The sequence below is a fragment of the Acomys minous genome, assembly GCF_964271855.1.
Source record: "Acomys minous genome assembly, chromosome: 3".
NCBI classification, from domain to species: Eukaryota; Metazoa; Chordata; class Mammalia; order Rodentia; family Muridae; genus Acomys; species Acomys minous.
The window spans coordinates 55,530,364-55,557,282 of NC_140485.1; the positions used below are offsets into that span (position 1 = coordinate 55,530,364).

The window sequence follows — 26,919 nt, forward strand, 5'->3', positions numbered from 1 at the left end:
TGCTGCCTAGCATCTACCCGCTCAAGGTAACTCATAAACCCCCACACGTGTGCCTTCTTAATTTTATCAACTTTTATAGAACTACTTCCTTCTTACTGGGATTCTATTCTTCATTTGACAAAGCCCTAACCTGAGACTCAAATCTACATGACAACTTGTTTGTTCTTTTAGGAAAATACTTCTATTTTCTGTTTAAAACAAGAATTTGGAAAAAAAAAAGTCCCATTTTTAATAATTAAGGGGGAACACCAGTGGTAAATGATGTGCTAGGAAAAAGAACAAAAAAGGCAGACACCAATCACCTCCATTTTCCCAAGATTAAATGATTATTAAAAAAGCGCGCCACACTGTATAGAAATCAACATTCTCTCCCATAATTCTGTGCATTGGGACTATAGAAATGTCACTGTCCCTGCCCCAACATCTTCAAATTAACATCCTCAGGTCATAACAGTAAGTCTTCCCAAAGGGGACCTTCCGGAAAAACAAGCTGTTTCCTCGGCTCATATTTCCCTGGAAGCAAAAGAAACAGAAATAAAGTCCAGCATTAAGACAAAAGCAACCAATCCCAAGCAGCACCTCACACTGGACATGTCTCTAGATGTGGCTGAAGTGACTAGGGCAGGACTGGGCGCCCGCGGGGCTGAGTGACCCTGTGGCACAGAGCTTTTATTAAGCTCTTAGCACCGACTTCTCCATATGCGAAGCAGCAGTGTTTCATGTGTGAATAGCACCGAACTTCACAAGGCTATTTTGAGAACGTCATGGAAAATGCTTAGCATGCTATCTGCTACACTGCAGATGACTAATTCAGTTTTGCAGTTTTTCTAAGCATGTACAGGATCAATGATTTCCCAGCTAAGGTTTGTCTGGCACCTTAATCCATTTTCTATGTTCTTTCCTCCTACAACAGGACATGAGTTAGAAACGGGGACTGCAGTAGGAGACTATCCTACAGAAGCAGTAAAATCTGGTCTGGAGAAGAGCTGGGGGTGTAGCTCAGTGGTGAGGTGCTTCTCGCACGTGTGCAAGATTCTGGGTCAATGACTAACACCACAGAAAGAAACTGAACAAGTTCTGGGAATGCAGCATTGTGGTAGAGTTCGTGCCTATTATTTGGAAGGCTCTAGGATTGACCCCTAGCTTTCCAGAAAACAAAAACAAAATAATACTTATTATAACTATTAAAAAAAAAAATTAAAACAAGAATGGGGTGTAAAACTCAGAAGGAAATCCACAATATTTGTGGTAAGTTTATAATGAACTAACTCATTCAAAGATTCTAGCTTGGATTCAGTTGGCATGAATAGTGAGCAAAAGTAACCATAGCAACAACTGGACCTTTTCATTCAGAGTGCAGTCTGGGAGAGCCTGGGTTCTGTGAACAAAGCCTTTCTCATCTGTATCCTGGGCTCCATGAAGTAATGCAACAAAGAGCTTCTTTATATCCTTTCTCTGCAATCCTTTAAAAAGTGCTCGCTACTCAAAACCATCTGCAAACTGATGGCCATGTTAAGTGATTGCATGCTAAAGTTAGTGGACAGCCCATCCATTATCTTAGCTTCTACTAAAACTTTGCCTAGATTGACCAAAAATGTTTGGTCAATGATATAGCATGTTGTCCTATTATGCTTGAGTAATATAACTCTAAGCCATAACCATACACTATAGTTTTGACAAAGTCACTCGCCACTAAAAAAAAAAAAAAGGACAGGAACCAGGCAACTAGTTGTGTTAGTGTCACTTTGACAAACTTTTGTCAAAAGACAAGTCTGCTAGGCTGAGTTCAGTGCAAAGAGCAGGTGCGCAGCCTATGTGAGGTCCTGGGTTTAATCCCAACACCAAAATAGAAGCAAGTTTGAAAAAGAGTTTGAAATCAGGATACTGTAAATAACTAGGAGAATTATCTATCTGGATCCTATTTGTAACTTTTTAAAAAAAGATTTATTATGTATACAATTCTCTGCCTGCATGTACACCTGCAGGCTAGAAGAGGGCACCAGATCTCATTATAGATGGTTGTGAGCCACCAATGTGGTTGCTGGGTATTGAACTCAGGACCTTTGGAAGAGCAGCAGTGCTCTTAATTTCTGAGCCATCTCTCCAGGCCCTATTTGTAATTTTTATTCAGTCACTCAAATGGCTTGTGGTTAACATGTAGGGATCTGTACTTCATTACTCCAGATGGTAATTTCTAAGTAGCACACTGTACTATTATGCTTGAGTGACACAAACAACACTGTAAAGGTTACACTGATCAGCAGAATTTAAAAAGAAATAACAGGGATTAAGAAACATTATTTAAGAGAACAAAAACAAAATGAGAGATAAAAATACCGATTTTTGTAGCATGGACCAGCAATCTATCCAGGAAGTATATATTGGGGAGTAAGGAGGAGATCCACCAGCAAGCCTAAAATTGAAAACATGTTATTTACAAGAGAATTTTTGGCAAAATTCCAACACAGGTTCTCTGAGAGATAGTGTTAATGAGACATATTACACCAGGGGAGGGGAAATCAACCACCTGTATAACCTATAGTTAGGTTTAAAGTCAACAGACAAACAGAAATTTTATTAATTTTTTTTTCTGACAATCCCACACATGTGTAGTATTACTTTCCCTCACAGCTCTCTTTCCCTCCATCTCTATCCCCTCATCCCTACTGCACTCTTTACCAGAATCATGACTTGGTTTTATTTTGTGATACACTTAGATTTTCCTCTAGTGGATAAATGAACAACTATATGACAAACCGTCAGGGAAAAGGAACTTATAAATGAACTCTCTTCATGAGGACTCTAGGTATAAAAACAAGTAAACACTGATGAGCACATCCTTCTACCTGAATACAATCCATAACCAACTCTCCTTTAACTCATTTTAAAAAATTTATGTGGCTGGATATGGTAGTGCACACCTTTAATACCAGCACTTGAGAGACAGTGGCAGGTGGATCTCTGTAAATTTGAGGCCAGCCTGGTCTACAAAGTGAGGAGTTCAGGCCAGCCAAGGCTACACAGAGAACCCTGTCTTGAGTGCTGGGATTAAAGGTGTGTGCCACCACGCCCGGCTCAAAGGTTTTCTTTTTAATATTATGTTCTTATATATGTACATATGTGAGCGTGTTTGTGCATATTTGTGTGTGGGTACCCACAGAAACCAGGACTGGATCTCTTGGAGTTGGGAATTACAAGCACTTGTGAGCCACCTGATTTGGGTGCTGAGAACTGACCTCAGGTCCTCTTATCTGTTCAGCCATCTCTCTAGCTCCAGTTTTGTTTATTTTTCTGACAAAGGATCTCACGGAGCCCACTTTGGCCTTAAACTTGCTATGCATCTAAGGTTGGCTTTGAACACCTGCTCTTCCTGTCTCCATCTCCTCAGCACTAGTATTAAGGCACAGGCTACATGGATGGCTAGAGAATAGCTTTGAGTTCATTTGAGAAGCATTTTGCCTGATGTGGTAGAGCCACTTGACATCTGGGGAGAAGGCTCAATGGCTGAAGCACTTGCTACGGAAGCTCAGGATCAGGGTTTGGATACCCTGTACCTGCTCGGCAGTTAAGATCCCCCCACCCCATAATCTGCACTTAGAAAGCAGAGACAGGATCCTCCTGGCAAGCCATCTAAGTAGACTGGGTGAATGGGTGAGCTCTGGAACTGTAAGACACTCTGTCTTTGTAAATAAAATGGAGAGCCACCGTTGAAGACACCTAACACACTATCTTCTAGCATGCACACACGTACAGGCACCAGCCAAAAAACAAAACAAAGTACTTACCCACAGTTGTTGACAGCCATAAGATTAGACACAAGCACAAAGGGATGTGTCAACATGCTGGCAAAGAACTGCAAAACAGTAAAAAGACAGCTGAGTTACCAACCCACTCCTAGTTCAAGGCTACACAGAGAAACCCTGTCTCAAAAAACAAAACAAGTCTTAAACTAATAAAAACAAACTGTTTCAAAGTACCCTGAAGAAACTGTGAGCATCCTCTCAGAGGCGAGAACGACTTCGGTAGCGCACTCCTGGCTGGCGTGACGATGAGTGCTAGTCACCTCTCCTACACGGGAGGCTGACGCAGTTTTCCAAGGCAAGTACGACGGCTCAGGGTTACAGTCAAAGTATTTGTTCCCCACCCTGATGCCCGGAATGAGTTCCATCCTCAGAACCCACACGGTGGAAGGAAAGAACTGTCTCCCCAGAGGCCTCTCACCTCCACACAAATGCCCTGCACATGCACAGCGCCCACAACACAAAATGAACGAAATGTGTGAGTAGGAAGGGTGCAGTTCTTTTGTGGGACGTGAAGGACATTATGTGCAGCTGCCCCTCTTCCCCCATGAAAGCTGAGGAATAAAAGACCACAGGGGGTAAATGCTGCTGTGATGTAGCAACTGTTTTGTTACCTGTGACAAGAGTAATGCCTTTGGGCTGGAGAAATAACTCAGAGGCTGGAGAGATGGCTCAGAGGTTAAGAGCACTGCCTGTTCCTCCAAAGGCCCTGAGTTCAATTCCCAGCAACCACATGGTGGCTCACAACCATCTATAATAAGATCTGGTGCCTTCTTCTGGTGTGCAGGTGTACATGAAAGCAGAACACTGTATACATAATAATTTAAAACAAAAAAAGAGTAATCCATTTGACAAGTGATTTCCAGGGAGGTATCTAGCAGCTTTTCCCTTTCCAGAAGACCATGTCTCAAAAAAGACCACAAAGGCCAGGTGTGGTGGTGTACGCCTTTAATCCTAGCACTCAGGGAAGCAGAGGCAAGTGTATGTCTGTGAGTTTGAGGTCAGCCTGGTCTACAAAGTGAGTCCAAGGCAGCCAAGACTACACAGAGAAACCCTGTCTCAAAAAAACAAAAAAAAACAAAAAAAATAAAATAGTGGTCAAACAGGCCAGATTTAAAAGAAAACAAACAAACAAAAAAAAAACTATGACTATTCTTAGATGATTAAGAGGATTAAGAAACTCACTCCTGTGACAGCTTGGGAATAACTTTTCATTTCATTCATGGTAGAGACCTGAAACAGGAAAAGAGTCTCTATCAGAATCATACACGAAACAGATAGTAAGTTAAAACTCACAAGCACACCAATACCCTATTTCTAAATTATCAGCCTGACAGTATGAAAATGAAGTTTAGAATAAAGACAAAGTATCTATAATGAAAATAAAAAAGTGGCAGTCAAGGTGGGGTGTGGTGGTATATGTCTTACACCCAGCACTTGGGAGACAGTTGCAAGTGGATTCCTTTATATTCAAGGTTAGCCTAATCTATATAGAGTTCAGGTCAGCCAGGGCTACAGTAAGACCCCACCTCAACAAAAAACTGGCAATCAAGATGACTGATATAGTGAAACCCTATTAAAAATTTTCAAATTGACTGTCATCGTCAATCAATACTGACAAATTCCTATCATACCAGGATGTACTTATCTCAATATTTGAAAAACAAAAGAAAGCATGATGGGTAACAAGTTTCAAACCATAGGAAACTTGTTTACACTATAGACAAGAAGTAACTCAGATCCTCAAAACTTCTCAGGCTGAGATTTCTAGGTGCCTTCAATACCCCAGGAGACGGGGGAACCCTGCAAACACAACAAACAGTTATTCTCTTTGCAGTGTGTGCTCTAAAACTAGGTATCAAAAAACAGAGAAGTGACCTTGAAGCTCAAATAATAGTTTTTACTTTATAATATTCTATCTGGCATATAACAAGCTGCCATCTTTCTTACAGCTAAGTTAGCTCCCAGGTGAACATAGAGAAAGCCCTCACCAGCACATCTTACCAAGGTCATAACCTACCCCACTGTCCAGTGCATAGGTATTGACGAGATAAACCAGTGAGTTACAGAGCCACAAGGATATGATGTCACCTAGGAGGCGGGGAATTAGACCCCTACATGAAGACACAGTAAGAAGCAAAAAATTATGATCAGTGAAATAGTCTACTCAGTACAAACACTTGCCTCAAAAGTTAGATTCAACACCATTCCAGGGGACTGGAAGGGCATCAACTCCCAGAGTGTAGCCCTCATGTACACTTCAGTCTAGTTAGCAGCTGTACCAAAGGTTGGCCTGTCATGCCTTGTGTTCCCACTTTTAAAATACAGGTCAGCTATAACCCTCTGAATTACAGCTAATGGCTCACGTTACGGCTAATAACCATAATGGGGGTGGGGTGGGGGGAGAAGGCCAAAGATTTGCAAGGTGCTTTGCAGAAGAGACTTAATATGGCTATGTTCCCTTCCCTTTTTTTTTTTGTTGGTTTTTTGAGGCAGGGTTTCTCTGTGTATGTAGCCTTGGCTGTCTTGGACTCACTTCGTAGACCAGCCTGGCCTCAAACTCACCGTGGTCCACCTGCCTCTGCCTCCCGAGTGTTGGGGTTAAAGGTGTGCGGCACCATGGCCGGCGTTTCTTCCCATTTGATATTAACATTTGGCAGGGCAGCCCGGCGTGGTGGTGCGCCTTTAGTTGGGAGGCAGAGACAGGCAAATTGATGGGATTTGAGGCCAGCCTGGTCTATAAATCGAGTGTAGGACAGCAAAGCCTACACAGAGAAACCCTGTCTCGAAAACAAACAAACAAACAAACAAACGAACAAATCTCCAAGCCCCAGTTATGTTATGTTTTTGTTTTAATCCCAGGTGTGGGATATGGGGCTCCTGCAGGCTCCACAGCAGCAGCACACTTGTCTCATGCATGCTCTGACTCTGCTAGCTGACGACTGTTTAATTCTGAGGACTCTAGAACTGGTATAAAAAGACCAGAGCCCAAAGGCAGGGCTATTCTTGTTGCTCGTTCCTGCTTCAGGTGTTGCTGGCTTATCAAATAGTCAATAAAAAAGGGACAAGAAGTTTTTGGAGATATCCTGAGGAAACAAAGATTGGGCTTGACCCAAGGAACTCATGGCCCCTTAACAGCATTAAGTAGGTTAAACAGACCTCAACACCCCATTTCCCCATTAACCTTAAGTCTCTACTACCTGGTTTGGAGTTTTGGAAGGGAGGTAGAGCTATAAGAACCCCAATAAAACAGCTAAAAGATATATGCCAACAATGAGACTAACCATAAGGCTGTCTTTTCTATTTGTCAGAATATTTATACTCAAAAAAATAAAAATAAAAATAAAACTTAGGGGTTGGAGAAATGGCTCATCCAGAAGACCCAGGTTTGATGCCCAGCAGTCCTATGGTGGCTCACAACCATGTGTGACTCCAGGTTCAGGGGCTCTGACACCATGTTCTGGCCTCAGCACATGGTGGCCAAAACACCCACACACAAAAAAATAATAATTACAAAAAGGAAAAGAAAAGAAAAAAGCAATGTGGGGTTAGTAGTACAGCTCAGTGGTAGAGCATGTGCAAAGGTATGTTGGACTGCTACCATCAATCATGGAGACACTGCCAACGTAGAAGACTATTTTATTGCCCATAGTAAGGTTTTGTTAGCCAAGTACAGTAGTTTAAGCTCTTCCAAAGTTAGGCCTTGCAAATACTTATTCTCCTAAGGTAAGAAAATACATGTTATAACCTTTTTAAAATTATTTTTTAATTTAAAAAAATGTTTAAAAATTAGTTTTCTCATTTTACTAACTGTATTAGAAAAGAACTTATTATAAGGGTATGAACCTCACCGGGCCTGCTGGCATAGACCTTTAATCCCAGCACTCGGGAGGCAGAGGCAGGTGGATCGCTATGAGTTTGAGGCCAACCTGGTCTACAAAGTGAGTCTAGGATAGCCAAGGCTATCCTGTCTCGAAAAACCAAAAAAACCAAAACCAAAACCCAAAACCAACCAAACAAACAAAACGTATGAACCTCAAAAAAGCAAAAAAATTAGACATGGTGTTGAATACCTTTAATCACAACACTTGGGAGGCAGAAGCATGTAGATCTCAGTGAGCTTGAGACACTATCTCAGAAACAACAAAATCAAAAAAAGCAAGGTCTGGTCCAGTGGTTCTGGAACGCACACATGGAAAGAGAAAACTGACTCTCCCAAGTTGATCCCTGACTTCTACACATGCTCCCAGAGGTAGAGGCACAGGAGGATCAGGAGTTCAAAGTCATCTTCATCCAGTTTGAGGTCAGTGTGGGCTATGTCCTTGCTTAAAAACAAAACCAAGCCTGATTTCTTTGTTGGTTTTTCGAGACAGAGTTTCTCTGTGTAGCATTGGTTCCCTGGACTCGTTTTGTAAACCAGGTTGGCCTTGAACTCATAGCGATCCACCTGCCTCTGCTTCCTGAGTGCTGGGATTAAAGGCGTGCGCCACTATGCCTGGCTTAAAAGAACAAAACAAAACAAACAAACAAACAAAAAAACCCCTTATTTCAAGAATATAAAATATATAGAAAAAACAAAGGTGTGGAATCTTTACAATGAAAAATTAAAGGGGGCTGGAGAGATGGCTCAGAAGTTAAGAGCACTGTTTGCCCTTCCAAAGGTCCCAAGTTCAATTTCCAGCAGCCACATGGTGGCTCATGATCATCTGTAATGAGATCTGGCGGGCAGGCACACATGCGGGCAGAATACTGTATAAATAATAAGTACATTGTAATAATAATAAATAAATAAATATTATTTTTAAAAAAAGAAAAATTAAACTTAGTAGAGGTCTGTAACCAGCTTAACATAAAGTAAACCTGGGAGAAAGTTTGCCCTCACAAGAAGCAAAGACTCATTGCCCTTATTTTCAAGCTACTAACACACAAAAATCACTCACAGGTGATTTTTACTCACGCAAAAAATCCTATGATGCCTTCTTCCCGGTAGATGGTCAATATGGAGTCACACAGTCCACTAGGCAATGACAAAAGGTAAAGCACATTGAGATCACCTTGAACTACGAGAAGGAAGCTTTAATGATCCCCTCCCCACCCGACCTGCACTCTCACAAACAGGGTTCCACATAGTCCAAGCCAGCTTAAGTTTATTATGTAGAGGCTGACCCTGAACTCCTGCCTGCACTTCTAAAGGGACCCGAGACCACAGTTGTACCCCATAATACCTGGCTAATGATAAAAGCAAATTTATAACTCCTTTTCCTCCCTTTTAATTTAATACATTGTTCTGTCTGCATGTACACTTGCAGGCCAGAAGAGGGCACCAGATCTCATTATAGATGGCTATGAGCCATGATGTGGTTGCTGGGAACTGAACTCAAGACCTTTGGAAGAGCAGCTAGTGTTCTTAACCTCTGAGCCATCTCTCCAGCCTCTTTTTGTTGTTTGTTTGCTTGTTTTTTGAGACAGGGTTTCTCTGTGTAATAGAGGGCTGGCTGTTCCAGACTCAATTTGAGACCAGGCTGGCCTTGAACTCACAGAATCCACCTGCCTCTACCTCCTGAGTGCTGGGATAAAGGCATGTGCCACCACTACCCAGCTTCCTCCCAATTTTCTAGCACTAGTTCACTCTTGTAAACCTATCATGTACCTATGATTCTACTGGGGCTGGAAAGATGGCTCAGTTGGGGTTTTTTTGTTGTTTTTGTTTTTCGAGACAGGGTTTTTCTCTGTGTTACCCTGGCTGTCCCGGACTTGCTTTGTAGACCAGGCTGGCCTCAGCCTCACAGAGATCCACCTGCCTCTGCCTCCCAAGTGCTGGGATTAAAGGTGTGCACGACCACTGCCCAGCAATGGCTCAGTTGTTAAGAACACTGGCTGCATCCACATGGCAGCTCACAACCCTCTGTAATTCAATGCTCAGGGGATCTGATGCTCTCTTCTGGTTGTTGTGTGCACCAGACACACATGAGGAACACAGACATATAAGCAAGCAAAATATTCGTGCACATTTAAAAAACAGTGAAGCAATTAACTATGAAGGGGTAGGTGGGAGGTACCTGCCTTTAATCTCAGAACTTGGGAGGCAGAGGCAGCTGCATCTTTGAGCTTGAGGCCAGCCTCATCTACAGTTTCAGGACAGCCAGGGCAGAGAAACCCTGTCTTGAAAACAAAATAAAACAAGACTACAAAGAGAGTGCTATATACAGTTCAGAGTTCATTTGGCTTCAGTGGCCCTACACTATAGTCTGTGGTCCCTGGGTAGGTTCCTAACTTAGCCTAGGCCTGTTTTCTTGTATTTTATTGCTTTTGGTACAGGTCAAATGACACAAGTATGAATTTGTTCTGTAAATGCTAAAGAACCATAAAAATATAAAGTAGTAATATTATATTTTGTTTCAAAGTATTTCCTTGAGCAGTTAAAACAACAGGCTGGGAAGATGCTTGCTGCTCTTAGAGGACCCAGGTTCAGGTCAGCATCCACATGGCAGCTCACAACTCTCTGGTGTTGGGGCTCACAACTGTCTTTAACCCCTGTTCCAGGGCATCTGACACCTCTTCTGGCCTTCATGGGCACTGAATGCATGGGGTGCACATACAGACAAGTAGATACATACACAAATTAAAAAAAAAAAAAAAAAAAAAAGCAAGCAAGCTGGGCGATGGTGGTGCACGCCTTTAATCCCAGCACTTGGAAGGCAGAGGCAGGCGGATCTACATGAGTTCGAGGCCAGCCTGGTCTACAGATTGAGTTCTAGGACAGCCAGAGCTGTTATACAGAGAAACCTTGTCTTGAAAAACCAAAGAAAGGAAAACAAACCCCAAACACTTACCAGTACTTAGACTCTCTGCCAATAAACTGTACCATAGATCTCAGAGTGATCACTGTAAAACAGAGACAAGACTTTTATTTTCAGAACTATGCTGAGAGTGTGTGAGGCAGCTTAGCTGGTTAAAAAAAAAATAAACAAAAAACAAACAAACAAACAAAAACCAACTTGCCGACAAGCCCCACAACCTGAGTTTATCCATCCTCAGAACCTATCTGGCAGAAGAAGAAAATAGTCCTCTGACCTCCACCATATGTTGTGAAATGCCTGGCCCTCCTCTGCCAAAATACATGTAAAACAAATTCACTTTCATTGAAACAAAACCTTACCAACTGTGTTGAGATTTATTTTAATAATCCTAAAGGGTTTTCATCTAAAGACATTTTACAATCTAGAAAAAGATGACAAAGCAGGTAAGCAAGGATATGAAGGCAGAGCCCTGAATTCAATGCCCATGCTGAGCTATCTAAATGCCCAAGAAAGAATTTAAAAAATGAGATTATTTTATGTTATCAACTGCAAACATACCGTGGAAGGGATGTGTAATGAGGGTAGCAGCAGAGCGAGCAATCATCTCTCGAGTTGTCTAGAAACAATCAAAACACACTTCTGAAATCTAAATAAATGCCACACACATTTCTGTACAGAGTGCAGGTGGACGCTGAGCACAGGGCAAAGGACTAGACACTAAAGCTTTCCTGTTTTGGCACTCAGAAGCTAGCTCCACTGGGATTAAGGTAATATTTTGCCATTTTATTACACCTCTCATGCATTTCAACCTTCTGTTGTAGTAGCTTTTTAAAATCTCTCTGAAAAAGAGACTTCTGTTATTTTCCCCAATTTCATACACAAGATAATCACAACAGAACACACACCCAAACACCCACCCACACACACACACACAGAGAGAGAGAGAGAGAGAGAGAGAGAGAGAGAGAGAGAGAGAAAGGCAAAGAAACAGAAAGAGTACCAGTTTGCATAAACTTACTAGAGCTGGAATCATTCACTCATTTAGCAGTAGTAGGAATTAAACCCAGGGCGCCCCTCCCTCCCTCTCTCTCTCTCTTACACACACACACACACACACACACACACACGGTAAGTGCTCCACTAACAAGCTATATGCCCTGGCCCCTGATCTACTTTTGTCACGCAGCTTGTCTCGCTAAGTTGTTTAGGATGGCCTTGAACTTACTCTGTAGGCCAAGCAGGCCTTAAAGTTCTGCTGTCCCTCCTTCAGCCTCCCAAAGTAACTGGGATTACAGGCCTGAGCCATCATTTGGATTATGCACTTTCTCTCACCATAAGTTTCAAAGAAGTTGGTTATCTACACTAGAAAGATGTTAAGCTTTAGGTATGTGCCAACATCTTAGGAACAACAACCCTGTTGGAGCTTCTGTCCTAAGTCATCTTTTCGGCCTAGGAATCTGAATTTTAATGAGTCTGGGAAGTGATCCATGTTCAAGCTTTGGAAATGCTCTACAGTAAGCCATATCTCCAGCCTACCATGAGGATGAGAAACAAGTGATAGGAACATTTCAGCCTCACAATAATAACACAAAAGCCTCTCTGGACAAATAAAAAACAACATATTGTGTGCTGGATACAGTGCATCCTTTAATCTCAGCATTCAGGAGGCAGAGGGAGGCGATCTCTGTGAGTTTAAGGCCAGCCTGCTCTATAAAGTGAATTCTAGGCCAGCCAGGGCTACACAGTGAGACCCTGTCTCAATAAAACAAACAACTGAAAGATAAAAAATTTCAAAATTACTTGCTATATGTTTTCAACACTTTCAAAGCTGGGCGTGCAGTTCCACACTGGGGAGGGGGAGCTGAGGCAAGAGGACCACGAGCTCAGGGCCAGCACATATGTCAAAATCATAATTAAATAACAGGAAAAAAAAAAGGATAAATTAGGGGCTGAAGAGATGGTTTGAGTGGTCACAAATACTGCCTGTTCTTCTTTAAAACCCAGGTTTGGCTCCTAACATGCACATGGTAGTTCTCTGTAACTCCAGTTCCAAAATATACTCTCCTGGCCTCCACCAGTACCAGGCAGGCATACGAGCAGGCAAAACAGCCCCACACAAACAAAAGAATAAATGTGAACCTGCCTTAGTCTTAACGACAGAGTGAGTAGTGCCTGTCCCAACAGCAGACCATGTTCTTCTTTTGGGTTATTATACAGGAAAGCCCAACTTAAACTGAAGATTTAATATCACTTGGGAACAGACCTGGAAGAACAGGATTCATGATCCTGGATCAACATATGAGGGATAAATGTATCTCTTACCTCTTTGACAACTCGGTCAAAGGAGGACGAGTCTTCCTTTTGTACATTTACAGGTCCAAACTCCTAGAAATCAAAAGCAAAGACAGAATCTTGATGGTCTTCGAAACTCATGACTACCCCATAAGACCCCCCCACACAGCATGGAGATGAAAATGAAAAGCCTTGACTTTTCTTCTATACAGGGTCAAACAGCAGGAATTTGCCAGAAATAGACAGGAGCCCACAGAAAAGCAGCCCTAACCTACCTCGGGTTTCTCACACTCCTGGTAATACTACAGAAAAAACAAAAATAAAGGATAATTAGAGCTATTAAGAGAAGGTATTGACAGAAAGTAAAAAGCACCGATTTTCTTCTGCAAACCTCCCAATTTCTACTCCACATTAATCAACTGGAAATAAATGTCCTAAGGTGGTATTACTTACTGCAAAGTTGAACATCATCAAACATCTGGAGGAATTAGCAAATGCTCCTGAAAACCCTATTTTTGTTGGGGACAGGAGAAGGAAGAAGTTTGGAGACAAGATCTAATTACTCAGCCCAGGCTGATCTTAAACATGTGGTAACTGCTCAACCTCAGCCATCTAAAGCTTAGCATCATAGGCTACTGCTACCGTGCCTGCTTTGAAAACTTTTCATTTTTGAGATAGAGTTTCAGGCCTTGAACTTCCAGTCCTTCTGCCTCTACTTTGCACGTGCCGGGATTATAGGCATACACTACCATACCAGTTCACATGGTGCTAAGAGTAGAATCCAAGGCTTATTTATACATGTCAGGCAACACTCTACCTAGTTAAGTGCTTCCCCATCCACACACACATCAAAATTTTGATTCAAGCTCCAGTAGTGTAAGAAAAACAAGGTGGCCGGGAGTGGTGGCACATGCCTTTAATCCCAGCACTCGGGAGGCAGAGGCAGGCGGATCGCTGTGAGCTTGAGGCCAGCCTGGTCTACAAAGCGAGTCCAGGACAGCCAAGGCTACACAGAGAGACCCTGTCTCGAAAAACCAAAAAAAAAAAAAAAAAAAAAGAAAAAGAAAAACAAGGTGGTGGTGGTGGGTTTAGTATGAACAATAACAAAATCATCCAAGGACACAACTTACCAAATATACATATTTAATAGGAAACTATTAAAAACAATAGCCTAGTTCCTACTCTTCTCATAGACAAAGCAGTAACACCAAATTAGGTCAAGATTCTTTTGGTTTTTTTTTGTTTGTTTGTTTTGCTTTTTGAGACAGGGTTTCTCAGTGTAGCCTTGGCTGTCCTGGACTTACTTGGTAGAAAAGGCTGTCCTCTAACTCACAGCAATCCACCTGCCTCTGCCTCCCCGAGTGCTGGGATTACAGGTGTGCGCCACCATGCCCGGCCACCATGCCTGGCCCGTAAGAATCTTTTTTATATAAGGTAGAAGAACATAGAATTGGTACTCAGTTTGACTATCACTGTACTTTCCTTTTGCACGTGACTGCTTCTCAAACAAGCAAGATGGTTTTCTTTTCTGGAGAAGAGACTGTGACTGTTATAAAATCCCAGATTATACTACAAGAGGAAATATGGCTTCTGGTATATTTTAGAAACAGAAAATGTACTCAGGAGGTAGAGGCATGCAGTTCTTTTAGTCTGAGGTCAGTTTGGTCTACAGAGTGCATCCCAGGCCAGTTAGTTAGAGTTCCACAGTGAGTTCCTGCTGCAGGGTGGCTGGAGCGGGTGTGATGACCACAGAAAGCAAAGACTAGAACATAGAAAATGTGCTAGGAGAATGTAAAAGGGTCCAAGAACTGCATGCTTAGTAGATGACAATTAGCTTTGATGTTTCTGTTCCTCTTTTTCTTTCTCTCCCTCTCTTTTTTCAGACAGGTCTCATAGCCAATAACCTTGCGCTCTTACTCCTGCCCCACCCTACCAAGTGCTGGGTTACAGGCTTGCTAGATCATGCCTGAGTCTTATTTTCTAGCCTTTTCAGATAAAAAGCAGCCGATACTTTTGGAGGGCGTTAAAAAGGATCACTGCTGGATCTAATAGCACACACCTTTAATTCTAGCTCTCAGCAGGCAGAAGCAGGAAGATCTCTGTGAATCAGAGGCCAGCCTGGTCTACATAGAGCCCCAGGACAGCCAGGACCACAGGGAAAGACTCTGTCTTAACCAGCCCCACCCCAACCCCCTCTCTCAGTAAGAAGTCTCCTCATTACCTAGGCTTGTACAACACAGACTCCTGGCGGTCAGTGACGACAGGCGTCTTAGGCCTCCCAGCTGACTGTGGCTTAGGAAGTACAGTAAGCAACGATGCTGTATCTGCTGTTAGGCAGGATATGAGGATGCATAAGACTCTTGGGCTATGACTGCAAGAGTGGCCAGAGGCTCAAGAAGCCAAGAGGATAGCTTTCCCCTTCACTCTGGGAATTTGTCCTTTTCAAGACATCTGGCAACCCACTGCTCCTCTTTTGTCCATAGCTCTGCAGGCTTTTTGCATATCTGGGTCCATAGGTGTCTCTCAGGCCACCTGTGCTACCTACTGCTACGTACATGTGTGTATATCCTGGGAATCTAGGCATAGCTCAGCACTTTCAAGCTAGGTTCCTGTGGTGAGGACCTGGAATGTCACATCAGTGGCTGCCTCCTGTGTAAAATATAACATCCAGCCCTTGAAAGGCTGCAAGGCACAAAAAGATGAAATGTTAACTGCGGTTCTGGTGAAGCCAGGCCTATCCAGATGGCCTTTAGGATGCTGGATGTCTGTTAAAAATCAGAACAGTGGTCAAACAGAACCTTCCACAATGTTGACAAACAATTTCTACAACCCCTTCAGCCTCAGGTGCTCTAGTAGGGTGCCAACATCCTCCTGCAAACCAGTGTCTGAGGCCAGGTGGGCAGATGCACACACTATACACAGGCCCGGCTGCCCAGCTGCTGAAGCACTGCACCGTTTTGAGTGCAAACCTGAGTCAAACAGAACCACCACCTAGCAGAAGCTACAGAAGGCTCTGGCAAGCCTGCAAAATATGCCTGAGACCACTTTTCTTGCCATGGCTTTCCTCCATGCCACCAACGCACCAGAGACTCATCACACGGCAGGGCATGCGTGACGGGAAGAACTTGAGAGGGCTATGGCTCAGACCCTCTTTCACTGTAGCATGGGGCCCTAGGACTGACGACTCCAGAAACATTTTACTACCTGCATTCATCAGTTTTAACTTTAAAAATTCATGTAATGAAATGGGAGTGACAGCACATGGCTTTAATTTCAGCACTCAGGAGACAAAGACAGACGGCTACCTGGGAACTCAAGGTCAGTCAGTCTGGTCTATATGGCAAACCCGTTTGTTTTTTAAATCATGCAACAAAGTTGTTGGGTTTCTCTGTGTAGCCTTGGCTGGCCTCAAACTCCCAGCGATCCTGCCTGCCTCTGCCTAAGTAAATTTAATTCCTGAGTGCTAGGATTAGATACGTGAGCCACCACACCCTGCTGAAAAAAATTTTCAATATGAATGAGACACATACACAATGCTGAGGAGGTCTCAGTAGGTTAAACCCTTGTTGCATTCCAAGAACCCATGTATAGCTAGTCATGGCAACATGCTATAGGTCTATAATCTTTGCGCTCCAACAGAAAGATAGGAGGCCGAAACAGAATTCCCCAGGAGCCTATGGGCCAGCTGTTGGTGCATACAACAGTGAATAAAAGACCCTATTGCAAACAAGGTGAAAGCTAAGGACCCACACTGGAGGCTGCCCTTTGACCTTCGCATGTGTACCACGACTTGGTTGCTCAAACATGTGCACATATATAACACATAGACAAAACAAAATACAACAACAAAACCCTGACATACATATAAGAGCAAACAGAACCAGAAATATACAAGTAGTAAGGGAAATATCTACACCACGGAAAATAGCCATTACTCCAGACCCAATATCTAGACTCTTCCCGCTGTTAAGGTCCCCATTTCCAGGAGCTAGAGACTAAACCCACAGCTCTGCACATGCTAGGTGAGCCCTCTACCACTGAGCTGCACCTCAGCTGTTAGTTCTTTTTTTGTTTGTTTAGTTCATTTTTTTCTTCTGTAAATGTGTTATTATTATTTGTGTGCATGTATGCTACATACACATACAGAAAATGAAGATTTTTGTCTTCCATTATGTGAGCTCTGGGGTCAGCTTCAAGTTCATCATGGCATCCTCACCTGCTGAGCCACCTCAGTTGTGCTTTGTTTTTCTTTTTGAGACAAGGCCCCATGATGCCCAGGCTGTACTCAGGATGTAACTAAGGCTAGCCTCAAACTACTGATCCCCCTTCTTCCACCTCCTAAATGCCAGGATTACAAACACATACCACAAGCTAGGTGTGGTGGCGCATGCCTTTAATCCCTGCGCTCAGGAGGCAGAGCAGGCGTATTGCTGTGAGTTCAAGAACAGCCTGGTCTACATAAAAGTGAGTCCAGGACAGCCAGAGTGACACAGAGAAACCCTGTCTCAAAAAACAAACAAGCAAAGCCAGGCGGTGGTGGTGTGAACCTTTAATCCCAGCACTTGGGAGGCTGAGGCAGGAGGATCGCTGTGAGTTCAAGGCCAGCCTGGTCTACAGAGTGAGTCCAGGACAGCCATAGAGAAACTCTGTCTCAAAAAACCAAAACAACAACAACAACAACAAACAAACAAGCAAAAAAACATATACCACTATGCCTAGCAGCAGCTCTTGCTTTTTTTCAATTCATTTAGTAGAAAATGTGTCACTAAGAAAACTCCAGAAAAAAAATGTTTTCATCAGCTTTCTTCTACAATAAGCCAATAAGTAAAAATTAAAAGCTGGGCACAATGACGCACACCTGTAATCCCAGCACTCAAGGAGGCAGAGACAGAAGGATCTCTGTGAGTTTGAGGTCAGTCTGGTCTTCAAAGCCAGTCCAGAACAGCCAAGGCTACACAGAGAAACCCTGTCTCAAAAACAAACAAACAAACAAAAAACAAAACAACAAAAATAAAATGAAAATAAATAACTTGAACTGTAAAGGGTGAATGGAACTATTTTCTATTCAGAATCTGTTCTAAAGGAAGGTCACACACATCAAAGTCAATTACTTCAACTTGCATAAATTTCCTTTGTTAGCCGGGCGTGTTGGAGCACGCCTTTAATCCCAGCACTCGGGAGGCAGAGGCAGGCGGATTGCTGTGAGTTCGAGGCCAGCCTGGTCTACAAAGGGAGTCCAGGATGGCCAAGGCTACACAGAGAAACCCTGTCTCGAAAAAAAAAATTTTTTTCCTTTGTTTCTTGGGGAAGAGTGGGTATTTCAAGAAAAATGTTTTCCAGACAGGCATGTGGGCAACCATTTGTAACCTCTGTACTCAGAAGGCAGAATCAAATTCAGGGCCACCTGGACTCCACAGAAAAATCCTGTCTTCAATCAGCCAATCAATCAGTTACTCAATAAAGAGAAAAGTCTTTCAAGAGACAAGCAGGGTTCTGAGTGTATCTCTGAAATTGCTCTTTATCAGTAGAATAACGTTTGCACAAAAGGCAACCCAAATGTCTGAGAACATCAACGAAGATCCTCTTACCTGTAAGACTTTACCATGGACCACAGTCCCAAGGATTCCTGAACACAGTCTTGGAGTTAAGCCTGTGAACAAGCCACGCTTCCCATCGATGCTTGCAATGTGCTGGGCTGGGGACACAGGTCAGACATTTAGGTTCTAGTCCGAAAGCCTGGTTACTTCACGGCAGCTCCATCTTCTCAGTCCTCATGTCACCCAACCCCAAGTAAATAAAAACACCTACCATAGCAAAAGAGGCCAGGAAGCTGACACACTTGTCGCCCAAAAATATTTCGTCCTATTGTTGGAGGAAGAGGCTCATATCCCACCTTTAAAAACAAAGCATTGCATCAACACTGAGCAATACCCCAGGAATACTGTGGCTGCAAGGTCTTGAAAAATGAAAATCAGGGTCAAATGTTTATGTTTGGTGCTGAAAATAGACCCCATGTCCATCCTTATGTTCAATGACTCTATCAGCAAGCTACTTCCTTATCTCCATAATTTTTTACAAATAAAAATGCTGTTTAACTTTTCTAAGTCATTGATAAGGTATTATCCTTATCAGATGTTTGTTCTGTTGGATAGATTTAAGACTGGGTTCAATAAACTCCAACTTGCCCTTTGAGTTGAAGTCTATAGAGTAAACCATGAAACTAAGATAGATTACCAAATTGAAAACAGAACAAGGAAACCACAATGTTAGGAAAGCTACTTTACTGATAAGGCTGACAAATATTTTTTATATTTGAACTAAATGAGAAAATATCCACTGAAACAGCATCAACTGCCTACCTATATGGCTAGCTAGAAAACAAAGGAAATTAAGTAAAGCTGGGTACCTCACTTACAAAAGTAATTACAAGCTAGGTCCATGTTAAATGTACAGACTCATTAGCAATATACTAAAGTCATAAAAATTAATGATTGCCATTTTATTTGTACAATATATTCAGGAATTGTAGTGCCAAAGGGATGCTAGTGAGAAAAAAAACACAGGCCAGTTTAGGCTCTCTGCTGCTGCAACTCCTTCATCTGAGCTCCTTGAAAATGCTACCATGCAACTTTTAAAACAGTATTCGGGAATTTCACAAAACCCCTGGGATACTTGGCAACACTCAGATATTGGGAAATCAGAATTTAGGCTATCAAATTGTTGAAGTAAGAGCACTGAATGTCACTAAAACCACCGTCCTCTGAGAACTGCTGAGTAGTATAGGTTCATACATGGCCAGCAAAATGCTGTCACTCACCTTATGCAACCTAGCTCCAAATGTGCTAATTCTGTTTTAGACACAGATTTCACTTTTTGCACTTCAATATTTACACTAAAATCTGTACTTGTGTCAGTTAACTTGGCAACAATTTGTATGAATAACAATTCAAAAAATGAGGTCCATCTCAGAGTCTTGCTTTTTTTTTTTTTTTCAGAATGGTAAACAGTGAGGTCAGGGACTTCCTTCTGGGACACAAGGCATGAGGTAAGTATGTCGCCCCTCAAAAAATGCTTAAAAATGGCCTGCTCATCACAGGGAAACTTAGAAAAGCAAATGAAAATGCTATCACCAGCTAAAAGTAGGCCTCGTTACCCACGAATATAAAATCTCACTTAAGAACTATTTTATAGCAGATTGGAAAGCTAAGGGGAGGCCGGAGAGACATCCGGTAGCTTGATGTTACGTTTAAACTTGTTAAACTCTTTAAACAGAAATGCTTTCCAGCTCTGACCAACGTGATTTTCATTGTCATGAACCACATGGGCTGCTGTGAGAACGCTCAATGGATCCTTAGGAAATCTGACTTCATTATCACTTCTCAATGAGTTCCTTGTGTATATCCGGGTATCTGGTGTTAAAATCTCTGAACGGGGATAGAAGTAGAAACAGCAGAACAGAAAGAAAAAGCGAATAGAAACAATAAGACGTTGGCTTTGCTAGAATTTCAAATTCGTTCTTAGATGGGCATTTCACGTCTGGAGCTTGGGCTATTTCGGCGAGGAGGGGTGGACGAGGCGACGTGAATGTCAATTTTAGAGGGGCGACAGGGAAAGGGTTGGCAAGCCCTCGATGGCGATCGGCCAGGACCAACCTCAGGGAAAGGAAAAACAAAGTTGCGAAGAGCCACAGGGTAGGGAAGGCCAGGGTGGCAGTTGGCGAGCCTCGGGATGTTTTCGAGAGGGGCCGCGAGGCCGTGGAAGTTTGTCCCCGAGGAGAGGGAAGGGCAGGGTGAAGGCCTGGGACGCAGAGCCGCCCCACAGGCGCGGAGGGCGGTGGCGACCCGACAGGACGCTGGCGGGGAAGGGCATGGCGACGACTCATACCTGGATGAGCACTTTCACGTACATGAACGGCTGGGACAGGATGGTGAGACCGGAGCCCAGGAGCACCTGACTGGCCGCGTCCGCCATGATGGCACCCGCGGACGGACGGACAGACCGAGTCACCTAGCGACACAGCCGGTTCCAGATCACGTGTCAGGGGCGCCGGCTTCACTGGCCCGCCCGCAGCGCGCCCGCCCGCGCAGGCCCCGCCCACTGCCCCGCCCAAAGAAACGGCAGGCGCTCGCGAGGGGACGCCTGGGGCGGGGCTATGGGCGGGACGCGCATGCGCCTCGGAGCGGGCTCCGCGAGCCACTAGGAGAGGCGATTTCTTTTGCGCTTGCGCAGGCCGGAAGTGTCCGGAAGGAGTAGCAAAGGGGAGTGGTGATGGGTGGGTGGTGACCCTGACCGCAAAGGCAAGGTCAGAGGGCTAACAGCTGGAAGACGTCGGTTATACTTCCATCTACTGTCAGGCTTTGCCGTCGCAAAGTTCAAAGGGTGTTTTCCGTTAAAATTGTACTGTCTAATGGCCAACAAATACTATCCCTGTCTGGCATAACAATGAATTTTACCTTTTTTTTTTTTTTCGTTTATCACTATCTCAATGGTAGAGCACTTCTCGGCATGCACTAAGCCCCTGGGGTCAATCCTCACTACTGTAAATACAAAGCAGCAGTAACAAACTGTGCCCCCTCGGGGTCAGATGAGGAGGCACAGGCCCTTAATCGGGCATTTTCGAGGCAGAGACAGGTGGGTATGTGAGTTCAAGGCTAGTCTGGTTTACAAACTGGATGCTGGGTAAGCCAAGGTTACACTGTCAAAAAAAATTTTTTTAATGCCTTCTCTGACCACTCTAAATTCATTTTTATCAGTATTTCCTACCCGTTGCCTTGTGACACCTGTCACTGGAAAATTGTCTTTGCCAGTCATGAGTGTCTACTCTGGGCTCAGGAACTGAGATGGCCTTTGTTCACAATTTTATTTTCAGAGCCTGGCATGTACCAGTGCCAATCAGGCTATCCAGGCTATTAGAGGCAAAATGGAGAAAAGGCACTGTTCCTACCCAGATTCCTTTGTTCTGTATTGGGCAGCACTTAGCGCAGGCAGTGTGTAATGTTCAGAATGAGGAACTGAGAAAAGAACTTTGGAAGCTGGCTTTTATTTTGCATCTGTGTGTCTCTTGCCTTTTAAATTTTTTTAGTGTTCATATCTAAATAAGAACAATACTGCTAATTTACCTCCTCTGGCTTATTACGAATGTTAAGTGAAACTGCATATATGGAGTTTTTGAAAAATTGGTTGAAATACAAAGCTAGTTCTAATGCAGCCCTCTGTTCAGCACAGAACTAGCTGATATTGGGAGGCAGTTGGTAAGTCAGGCACATGGGCTTTGAAGTCCAATGGAGCCGATCCAAAGTCTACCTCTGCCAGTTACTGTGTGACCTTATGCAGGTCAACCACTTCTTCAAAACTTTCAGGCAAATGAATATTGTAATATCCACTTCAAGACATCTCAAGTACAATAATATCCACCTAGCCTGGCACACATGTTGAAATATAATAGTAAAATGATACCTATTAGAAGTATAAGAAACTTACAAAAAAAAAAGAAAGAAAAGAAACTTACAAGTTGCTCTTAACTAAACACAGATATTTCCCAACATCACTTAGAAGCAGAGAGGTCATTAATTGGTAAGATGATCTGTCCATTGGTGGTGCAAAAAGAGAGAAAAGTCCATTGTTTCTGTCCTAGTTGCCTATGCGCAGTGAGAAGCCCAGAGAATAACACAGGGCTGAGCGATGGGACATCTGAGGCTGCTCCACACATTCCAATGACGTTTTGGGAGGACATCAGAAGAGGAGGGAACTGAAGTCAGAATTATGGGTAAGAGAAGAGCACAATTCAGCACCATGCTCTCCCTCAAAGCGGAGATGAAATGTACATCCTACTGCAAAGCCTCCCCAAACTGTCTGATTCAGAAAAAGCACAGTTCCCCCAGAGTAACACTGGAGTGCTAATGTAAGAATAAAGGCATGTGATCATCAGGCAGGGAAAATAATATTTTCTGAGCTAACAAGATGACTCAGCAGGTAAAATCATTTGCCATGGAAGCCTGGTGACCTGATCTCAACCCCCCAAAACCCAAGATGGAAATTGCCTTCTGACTTCTTCCTTAGCACAATAGAATGCCCATGAGCCCACATTCATACACAATTTAAAAAAATATTCTTCTCCCTCTCCCTTTCCCTGCTTCCTTCCTGATGTGGTTTTAATAAGACTGCCCCCCCATAGGCTCGTATATCTGAATACTTAGTTATCAGGGAGTGGCACTATTTGAGAAGGATTAGGAGGTGTGGCTTTGTGGACAAAGTGTGACTGTGGGAGTGGGCTTTGAGGTTTAAAAAACCCACGCCAGGCTGGGTTCTCTCTGTCTGCTGCCTGTGGGTCAGGCTATAGCGCTCCACTGCCACTCAGGGCCTGGGTGTCTCCACGTCTCCATGTTCCCGGCACGATGCCCATGGACTAACCCCTGAGACTGTTAAGTGGACCCCAGGTCCATGCTTTCCGTTTAAGAGATGCCTATGCCTTGGTCATGGTGTCTCTTCACAGCAATAGACTGTGACTGTTATGCCGAGATTACCCAGATCTCGAGACCCCCCCAAAAAAAAGACCACCAGAACTCGATAACGATGCAATGTACACAGGGTCCTGTATTACAGGCTCAGAGCTTCGGATCACAATCCTTCCTGACACAGCAGGATAGGCGAATGATCCCCGAGCTTCAAGGGTAATGGGTTTATAAGGAAAAGCTGTAATTAGGGGCAGGGGTCACAGGGAAGTAAGGAAAAAACCATAAGCGGGGGTTGTGAGTCTCAGGAATGTGGACCTTCAGGCAGGTTGGGTCCAGGAGGCTGACTCTCCAGGGAAGTTATTCAGAGGATCATTGGGGGTTAATTGTATCTAATTGCTCCGGTGGAGTTTCTGGAGAGTGCTGGCAGGTGTCATTCCCAGACCGCAGGGGGAAGGGCACCTAGGGGACAAGTTCTCATACAGACCATCGTTAATTGCAGAATATAAATTACATATATGGCACTAGTTTTGCCCCTACACGACAATGACTAAGACACTGTAATCCCTTTTTCTTTCTGTGAGACGGAGTCTCATTCTGTGGCCCAGGCTGCCTCTTGCCCCGTGGGTTTTGGGGGGGCTGAATACAGGTCATCAGGCTTGGCAGCGAGTGCCTTAACCTATTTAGCCATTTTACCAGACCTTTGCTTTAAAAGACCTTTGCCTGCCCTTGAGGAGTCCCCACAGTGGATACTACTGTAGAGACCAGCTTAGCCCCCAGAGTTGGTGTTGGTCTCTGTATCGTTACATTTGCTACCTTGCTAACACCTGGACCAAAGGGGCTTACGGAAGAAAGCGCTTATTTCGGCTTTCAGTCCCAGGTGAGTCCATATTGGAGAGGGAGGCATGACAGCAAGAGCGGGAAACGGAGGGATCACATTTTCAACCGCAAAGACAAAGCAAAGAGGCAAACCACAGCGATGCTCTACCGGCTTGCCTCTACCTCCCTAGACAGTGCACCAACCATGGGTCAAGTGTTCAAGTACATGAAGCTGTGGGGGACCTTTGTGATCCACTGAAGCCTCCCGAGGCAGTGCTGAGAGGGTACAAGCGGACACTGCATCCTCACTAGAAGCCCATGCTGACTGGGATGTGATCCGTGGAGGAAGCCTCTCTGCACACTGGATAGCTGGATTTGCCTGCCATTTCATCCTGGGTGCTTGAGAAGAAAGGGAGAGGCGGGCGGTGGTGGCGTACGCCTTTAATCCCAGCACTTGGGAGGCAGAGGCAGGCGGATCGCTGTGAGTTCGAGGCCAACCTGGTCTACAAAGTTAGTCCAGGACAACCAAGGCTACACAGAGAAACCCTGTCTCGAAAAACCAAAAAAAATAAAAAAATAAACAAAAAGGGAGAGTGAATACCCTCTTTCCACTTCTTGCTAGCGCTTTTCCACCCACACACCCAGCCATCAAGATGCACAAGCTTAATATAAAGCCTCCAGTGAGACCAGAACACTGTGAAGGAAGGAATGTGTGCTCTGGTGTGGTTAGGCTCTCTTTCCTTGGCAATACTTTGGAAGGTTTTATCCGGGAAATGCAGCCATTCTTTTTTTTTGTTGTTGTTGTTTGTTTTTTTAATTATGTATATAGTGCTCCGCCTGCATGTGAGCCAGTAGGCCAGAAGAGGGCGTTAGATCACATTATACATGGATGTGAGCCACCGTGTGGTTGCTGGGTATTGAACTCAGGACCTCTGGAAGAGCAGACAGTGCTCTTAACCTCTGAGCCATCTCTCCAGCCTGAGTATGGCTATTTTTGTATCTCTCTTTTTTAGTTTTTTTCCCCCTGAGACAGGGTTTGTCTGTGTAATTTATGTGCATGAGTATTTTGCTGGCATGTGTGTGTGTGTGTGTGTGTGTGTGTGTGTGTATCCATCAAGTGTGTATGTGAGGCCCAAGGTGGTCAGAAGAGTGCCTCATTTTGGGCACTAGGAACCTAGCCTAGGTCCTCTGCTAGGTTCTGGACTATCTCTCCTGCCTGTTTTCTAAACATTTCCCAAAGGGTATACTTTATAATGAAGTTAAATAATTTTTGCTGAGTTAACGGTTGTAATGTGGCTTTCTGAGGCGCATTATTTGGCTCAAGGAACAAGGAGTGCAAGGGACACAAAGCCACCATGTGCTACACTGTCTGGGAGCACTGGCTTGAGCTTGTTCCCGTTGCTGATACCATGTTTCAAGAAGCTGATGGCGACCTTCAAAGCCTCAGTATGTAGCCTCAGATGACCTTGAACTCCTGATTCTTGTAAGCACCACTGTGCTTGGCAGCATCTGTTTTCTATTGTAACAAATTATCACTGAAAAAAAAATCACCGTGGTGGAGTCTGTGTGTGTAAGAACACAAGGTTACCAACTTTTCTAAAGTGGTTTTAGCTTATTTGTTGGTCGGTTGGTTGATGTTTGTGGTCCCTGGGATTTTTGGTTGGTTGGTTGGTTGGTTGGTTGGTTTTGAGACAGGGTTTCACTGGTTCTGGGCTGGGATGAGGGACAGACTGGACAGCAGCCCGGCTTCTTCCCTGCTCTCCATGACATCTGCAGGTCTCGCGTTCAGCCTTTCCCTCCCTGAGCACACAGGAACAGGTGGCCTGCCCCCATCAGTCCCTATTCCTGGGGCTGCAGAGCTCTCCACGGCCTTGTAGTTAGTTTCTGCTTCAAATAACACAAATCTTCATTCAAGTGAGCTACGTAAATAAAGCAGATTTGTTTGGTGAGGCAGGAGGACCTGACTTCAGGCCTCCTCCTGAGTTGGATGAGTCTCTCAAAGGCCTGGATGCCAGGAGATGGCTCTTCAGTTGCTTCCATACACACTGCACCCTTACAGTGGACTACAGAAACGTGTTCTCTATAATGTTACATACATTATATATCGTTATATACTACATATTATATATCATATAACATTGTTCTATGTTATATATTATAAAATGTTATGTTTTATATAGCTATATATTATATGTAATAAAAAGAGACCAGTATTCCCTATATTTCTCTGCTCTTCATCCTTAGATTGGCAGTAAGAAAAATGTGGGCATTACCTGTAACAATGACATATGGGGAAAGGAAGGGAAAGGGAATATGTTTGGGACAGGGACTCCTGTAGCCGAGGCTAGCCTTAAAGCCCATATATACCCATATAGCCTAGGATGACCCTGGACTTCATACACTCTTGCTTCTGCCATTTGAGTGCTGGGATTACTACCCTGCCCAGCTTATGCGGACTGGACCAGGGTTTTACACATGTTAGGCAGGCACCCCACCAAGCAAGCCACAGTCTCATCTCAAGAGGAGTTTTTTTGTTTAAATTAAAAATAAAACCTTTCCAAAGTTTCCCAGTAGACGTCTCCCTGTGAGTCACTCTGGGATAGAGTGGCTCACCTGTCACCACCTGAGCCAGTGGCTGACTGAGACCAGTGTGTTTGGTCATTTTGCTTCCCAGGAGACCTTTAGTAACTTCTGAAATGTAAACAGTGTGGCTGTTGAGAAATCTGGGTCTGGAGGAAAGAGGAGATTGCTGGAGCT

At 43.9% G+C, this 26,919-nt stretch overlaps 1 protein-coding gene and 1 long non-coding RNA gene across 2 annotated transcripts; one reads left to right on the forward strand and one right to left on the reverse strand.

Annotated features, from left to right (window-relative positions):
• Positions 1-303: 303 nt before the first annotated feature.
• On the reverse strand, positions 304-20,962 carry MTCH2 (mitochondrial carrier 2). The gene is made up of 13 exons (XM_084774818.1): positions 20,777-20,962; positions 18,701-18,785; positions 18,481-18,587; positions 13,168-13,194; positions 12,923-12,985; positions 11,159-11,216; positions 10,634-10,685; positions 8,758-8,817; positions 5,821-5,914; positions 4,986-5,033; positions 3,786-3,853; positions 2,338-2,413; positions 304-513 (listed from the first exon to the last, which is right to left on the reverse strand). The coding sequence occupies exons 1-13, from the start codon at positions 20,861-20,863 to the stop codon at positions 427-429; spliced, it is 912 nt and encodes a 303-aa protein (XP_084630944.1). The 5' UTR covers positions 20,864-20,962; the 3' UTR covers positions 304-426.
• Positions 20,963-21,152: 190 nt separating this feature from the next.
• Positions 21,153-24,648, forward strand: LOC311593487. Its single transcript, XR_014777723.1, has 3 exons — positions 21,153-21,523; positions 22,527-22,658; positions 24,354-24,648. It is a non-coding gene; the product is annotated as an uncharacterized lncRNA (long non-coding RNA).
• The last annotated feature ends 2,271 nt before the right edge of the window (positions 24,649-26,919 follow it).